At 32.1% G+C, this 6747-nt stretch overlaps 1 protein-coding gene across 1 annotated transcript in view; it reads right to left on the bottom strand.

Moving 5' to 3' along the window:
• LOC107623647 (zinc finger protein 830-like) overlaps window positions 1–6747 on the bottom strand; it is a 13265-nt gene that overhangs the window by 3699 nt on the left and 2819 nt on the right. The window contains exons 2-4 of the mRNA XM_016325991.2: window positions 1382–1616; window positions 620–732; window positions 34–133 (exon numbers count right to left, since the gene is read on the bottom strand). Coding sequence (XP_016181477.1) covers window positions 34–133; window positions 620–705 — 186 coding nt within the window. The 5' untranslated portion in view covers window positions 706–732; window positions 1382–1616. The remainder of the gene's footprint in view (window positions 1–33; window positions 134–619; window positions 733–1381; window positions 1617–6747) is intronic.

Genomic DNA, 6747 nt, shown 5'->3' with positions numbered 1-6747 from the left:
AAAATAAATGCCACAAATCATAAATATAATCACCTCGCGATGCTTACGGGAGATTTGGTGTGCATCCCATATAGATTCAGACTTCAGAACAACATCACAAACCCGACAAACAGGTTGATTGAATTCATTATACCTATATGCATGCGCACAAAAAGACAAACGGGTAAAAATAATAACAAAATCAATAGCAAGAATAAACAGGAAAGATATAAATAATCTTTTCTGGTGACCTCGAGAAAGAGGAATATCTTGACAAGCACAAAACAAAGTACATGACTACACGAGTAGCTATAACACGATAAGCAAATCATAATCGGAGTGTATGTGTGTCTTTCCACATAGTTGCAAACAAAAACATAGCTGCCAGCATTTACAATAAACAGAAAATTAAATAAATCAACAAAATATCCAGAACTCAAATCATGAGCATAAGATGTCTAAGGATTATAGTGTCAACATTTTTCTAAAAGAATAATAAATGAATCCATTCATAGTCAAGTCTGTAACAATAGCAGCATTTTGTGTAACAAGCTAAACCACCCGAATACGCATAATGTGCATAGCAATCAAGACAGCTGATGTTAGTGAGCGATAAAAGAGCAAATTTAAGTGAACAAACCTTACAAGGGGAGAATCTATACGCTTTTCTTTCTTCTGGGCCAATTTAGCACGAAAATCTGCCTTTTTCTTAGCTTGTGCATCCATGATTAATGATCCTATTCTTTAAGGGGACTAGAAACAATTCAATAATGTCAATTCAACGATGTCACGTATTAGAGGGGTCATGGAACAAATGTCATACTGGCTCAGAAATTTTACAATAATCTGTTATTAGGATGTGATCCAATTCTTTTGAAATAAAGCTAGTTATCAATCTCCATTTCAGATGCTTGCTCATATAAGAATTTGAATTTCATACCCAACTTTCATGTAGGTTTATATAATGAAAACCCTTTGAAAACCAGCAATAAAGTTTTAAAAAGTTACAAACTAATCTTCCCCTCCATTTATCTTATCTCAGTGTCAACATTTTCACGAAATCAAAGTTCAGCTCTCTCTAATAACAATAATGCTTCTTTCTTTCACCCTTCAGATTTAGTTCTTTCAGTACAATCTTTTGAATTTAACATTCCTCCCTTTGCACTGCAAAATTGATTTTCCAATTGGGAACCCTCTATTTTCCCCCTCAATATTGCAGTGGAAACAGAGCTTTTTTTCTTTGTTTCATATATAACAAAGCAATACAACTAAGATTCTTCATATTTTCATCTTATGCATTAATTCACAAATACGACAACGACACCTTAAACCCACAAATAGAGTTTTTCATGTGATGCAGCAAAAGAGAGGCAATAACAGATAAATGCACAAAGAAACTCACGAAACAGAAGATACTCGCTGCCGGTGACTAACAACAGCGTCGACGGCCAGGCATGTGGCAGCGACAGTGGCGCCGTGGATGGTGGATGTGCAGAGTGGTTTTGGGGGAATGGGTTCGGTCGATCAGGCAGGTTGATATGTTTTTACCAAGGTTCTGAAAATCAGACCGGTTATCAAACCGCTCTAGTCACTGGTTTACTGGTCTAACCGGTCTAACCGTGGTTCAACCGGAAAAACTGTTCCATAATAAAATAATAAGTAAATTATAAATAAACATCCTAAATATCTTTGAAATTTAAAACTCTAAAATAAAATATCACCAACTAAATTTAATTAATCATTAAAATATGCAATGACTTGCTGCAAATTTGTTGACAATTAACATAATTATACTTCCATTAAAAATAGCTGGATTGAATTACAATGCACAAGTTAAAGATAGAGAATATTGTCTTAATGTAGCTAAGTCAAAAAGTAAAACAAAAAATGATAGTGTTGCACAATAAACACACGGGTCCATCTAGTGTACAGATGCACTTTGGTACAGATTTACAGATTTTTGTTTTTATTTGGTTTAAAAGTGTATCACTAAAAGTGTTGCTTAAGGAGAAAGTGTTACCCTTAATCGTTAACTTGGCTCTGATACCAATTTTGCAATCTTTTACTAGTCCTTGTATATTGTAATTTCATTTTTATAGTTTTTAATCTTGTTTTAGTTTATAATATTCTTTTTTGCATGGATTATTGTATATAAAATCTTTTATCTGTTTGTCTTTTTCTTTAATATAATTTCTTAAATCCTCAAAAACTTCTTTTATTTCTACACTTTCTATTGTTTCTAAATACCTTCTTAATTTTTCAACTTCATTTTCCATTTTTTCTTTCAACAGCTTTAATTCTTTTAAGTCATAATATGGTTTTCCAGGCATTTATAAATTTTTTAAGTTTAATTCTAACTTGTTTATATTTATTCTTATTTCTATCCTTTTTATTATAAGATCATCAATTTCGATCTGAAGGTTATTTAATTCCCTTTTATACTCTTTTATTTTACTTTTTAATTTTTCTGCCCTTTTTCTTTTTATTTTATTTTCTGGTTTTTCAATCTTTTTATGCTTCATTATTTATTTTAAAATTTCTGCAAACTCTATCATTGATTCATCACTATTTTCTAGAGATTCTATTAATTTTTCTAGCTCTTCAACTTCTCTTTTTAACTTGTCATAGATTATTTTTAGAGCTTTAAATGCTCTTTGATCTATTTCAGAAAACTGTAAATAATTCAAACGATTTTCTCTTTCAAAGAGCTCTTGTTTCTTGTCTTGATAAGTTACATATATTTCTTCTTTATTTATTGTCATAATTTAGTGTTTAGGGTTTCATTTAATTTTTCGACCTTTTTTGTTAATTCTTTTATTTCAAAATTTTCTTCTTTAATCTTCAACTTAGATAGACTTAAAGGGCTATTAATTTTAGATTCTCTAATTTGAAAATTCGATGAAACTAATTTTCCTGACGGTTCTTTTATTAATAGAACTGGGTTTTCAATAGCTTTATATTTTGGTATTTCTGTTTTTACAATTTTCTGAAATAATTCATCGACATAAATTCTTTCTCTGTTTTTAAATATTATACTATGATGGCTATTTGTTAAAGCATAATTTATTACATATGTAATTGAAAATGGTTCATCATCTTGTTCCATTAGATTCTTTCTGTGAAATTTATAAGCCAGACTTATAGATCTTCCAAGATTTTCAGTTGATAAAGGTATAGCATATCCTAGATGGGCATTAAATTTAACATTTACGTTTGCCAAGTTTCCATGAACAATTCCAATTATTTGATCTATTGGGTCATCAGTAATTCTTTTGTCACAGATTGCTAAGCTTATTGGTGAATTAATTCCTTTCATATATGTAGATTTGATTAAGACTTGTATAGTACTAATATGAATCCATCCAATTTTAGATCTTTTTTGTTTATCCTTAATTTTCTCAATCTGTTTACTTAATTCTTCATCATTTATCAAAGCTATTTCAAGTTCTCCATTGGCAGATTTTATTTTTATAGGAGCTTCAAGTTGAATTTTTCCATAGTATATTATATTTTTTCTGTTAAAAACTTCTTTTAAAAGATTTTGTTTATTAAAATTTTCATTTGATTTGAGATTTAATTCTGTTTTTAGAACAGCCTGCTTTTCATTATCTAATAAAGCAGTTAATCTATAATAATCAGATTCTTCTGTTAATTCTAAACTTTCTAAATAATTCATAATTGAAAGACTAGAATGAAGATATACCTTTCTGGAGAAAAACTTCCTTTATTCAGTATATTTTACATAAGGGGTTTTTATCTCCAGAGGGGAGATTGTAGATACTAACTCCAGAGGGGAGTTTAGAACTATTTTTCCCTAAGGGGATTCTTCCTCAGACTATAGAATCGCCTCGGCAGCTTCCTCTTTGCTTTCCTAGCATATGAGTACTCTTAGCCTCCTGCTTCCTATTGTCTGATGCCTTCTACAATTGCCTAAGCAACCTATTTATAATGGTTGGGTCTGATGGACAATTCCCATCCTTACCCTTCTTATGACGTCATTGCTTACGTCATTGTTTATTATCTTGCACCAGCTACATTGTTGGTGCTCTATGACCTAAGCGCTTACGTCACTATGCAATAATGTTGAGAGATGCTTCGGATGTACTGTCTTCCTCTTTCATCAATACTAACTCCAGAGGGGAGTTTAGAACTATTTTTCCCTAATGGGAATTCTTCTTCAGATCATAGAATCGCCTCGGCAGCTGCCTCCTTGCTCTCCTAGCATTTGAGTACTCTTTGCCTCCTGCTTTCTATTTTCTGATGCCTTTTACAATTGCCTAAGCAACCTATTTATAATGGTTGGGTCTGATGGACAATTCCCATCTTTACCCTTCTTATGACGTCATTGCTTACGTCATTGTTTATTATCTTGCACCAGCTACATTGTTGGTGCTCTATGACCTAAGCGCTTACGTCACTATGCAATAATGTTGAGAGATGCTTCGGATGTACTGTCTTCCTCTTTCATTATGTGACCTTCAGATGCGTTGTCTTCTTCCTTTATCATGTGGGTTGATTCCGTTTTATTATTGCTTTCTTCAGATAACTCTGAGACGCATAGCTGGCACTTGTGGTCTTCTCTGTCTTTTATCAAATAGCAGAGATTCCTCTTTATCCCTTCAGGGAGCTTTTCTAAGAGTCCAGATAAGTTGTAGAATGCTGATTCAAATTCCACTAAGAGTCTCATCTCTCTTTCTTCAATTTCATTCCTTTTACTAGACACAAGCAAAGTATTTCTGCTTTTATAATTAATTCTTGTGTGAGATTCCCTTGTTATCTTTTGAGTTCTTTCGAAGACCCTTGCTAGTGTGCTGGCTAGCCTTCCTTCATGACTGTAGATTGTTAAATCTTGAACTTGATCAATTGGTTAAAAATTTCCTGGGAAGACGGACATGAATATTACTTGGTGTGCTGGGACCAAGCATTCTTCTTCTTCATTAAAAATAGGTTGACTGTTCGTAAATTTTAGGGATATATCCCTTGGATTTACGTTGTCAATCATATTTTTAAATCTCTTCACTGCATCAATGAATCCTGCAGGAAACTCACTAATAATTTTTAAATCATTAAAAATTAAGATTGTATCAATTAATCCATACTGAAAAAACTGATAGGTGTCAGATGGGGAAGCATCTGGAAATATAACCAGCTTTGTTAGCTGTTCTTTGGCAACAGGATAATATCCCAAAATTGCCCTTTTTTCTTCAGTCCAATTCAGGACTATGTTAAGGGTTTCTCTGAGATTAGATCTACAGACCCTTTTCTTTTCCTTGATTTCAGTCCTTGTAGGAATGTTTCTTATTATCCCTGTTCTCTGGGTTTGAATTGGAGCTTTATCTGCTCTTTTTAGGGTTTGCTCTGGATAAAGAGCTTCATATTCCTTGAAGGATTTCTTTGCCTCTTCCAGTGTTAGGAACCCTCCTTTATGAATTATCTTTGACTGGTGTGTGAATGGTGCTGCTTTTTCCCAGGCATCATATACTCCTTTCATGGGGCCATTATAAATTACATAATATTTTTTATCTTGGGTGGATTTTTTGATAATTTCAGCAATTGTTTTATTTTCTGGAATTTTTTCTTCACCTGATTTGTCCACCACGCTTAGCTGGCTGAGCTCTGATGGTTTTGGTTGTTGTGTTGATTTCATTGCTTCGATGGCCTTCTTGAGGGATTGGATCTGTGTCCTTATTTGCTGACAATGCTTGCATTTTTCGAGTTCTTGTTCATATTTCTGAATTTCTTGATCTAATGCGTTGTAGACGAACTCCATTCTCTTGTTAATGTATCTGCAATAATATTTTTGTCACCTTTAATATATTCAATTTTTATTGGATATTGTAACAAAAATAATTGCCATCTTACCAATCGTCCATGATTATAATCAACTTTTAAATTATATCGTATGAAACCTGTTAGGTAACTTGAATCTGTCCTTAATGTAAATTCTCTGGGTAGTAAATCAATTTTCCATTTCTTTAGAGATTTAATTGCTGCTAGAGTTTCCTTTTCATGAGTAGTATATCTCTGTTCTGTTGGAGTAAAAGTCCCTGAAATATACCTGCAAAGTAATTCCTTTGGGGAATATTTAGAATCTAGTGATTCTTTTTCTTGTTCCAAACTTTTTATAGCCTTCTTAGCTTTTAGACATCCTGACCAGGTTATGTCTGAAGCATCTGTTTCTACTATTAAGTAGTCATTTTCTTCTGAAATATAAAGTTCTGGAAGTTTTTCACATAATTCTTTAATCCTTTGAATTTGCATACTATCTTTTTCATCCCATTTCCATTCTTTTTTAGTACTTATTTTTGGAAATAAGCTTTTAGTGTATTCTGTTATATTCTTTAAAAATCCTTGATCAGAAATACACCCTAAAAATCTTTGTAATTGTTTTCTATCTTCTATTTTATTAGGAAATAATTTTACCTTTTCTAGGACATTTGGCTGTAGTTTTAGCTTTCCTTGAGTGGATAGAATTAATCCAAGAAACTCTATTTCTTGTTTTGCTATTCTTGCTTTCTTTTTGCTAAGAACTAATCCTTTATCTTTACATCTTTCTAAAACTATTAATAATTTTTGAAGATGATCTTCTTTATCCTGTTTTGTAAAAATTAGTATATCATCAATGTACACTAAAACAAATTCATTTAACTCTTTTAGATTTTCTTCCATAAATCTTTGATAAATACCTGGGGCTTGTTTTAATCCGAATGGTAATACATTCCATTCATAGAGCAATACACTTGTTGATTCTTTTGTTGGGCAAGTAAA

The sequence above is a fragment of the Arachis ipaensis genome, chromosome B10 (genome assembly GCF_000816755.2).
Source record: "Arachis ipaensis cultivar K30076 chromosome B10, Araip1.1, whole genome shotgun sequence".
Classification (NCBI taxonomy): Eukaryota; Viridiplantae; Streptophyta; class Magnoliopsida; order Fabales; family Fabaceae; genus Arachis; species Arachis ipaensis.
This window is presented reverse-complemented; position numbering and strand designations above follow the sequence as displayed.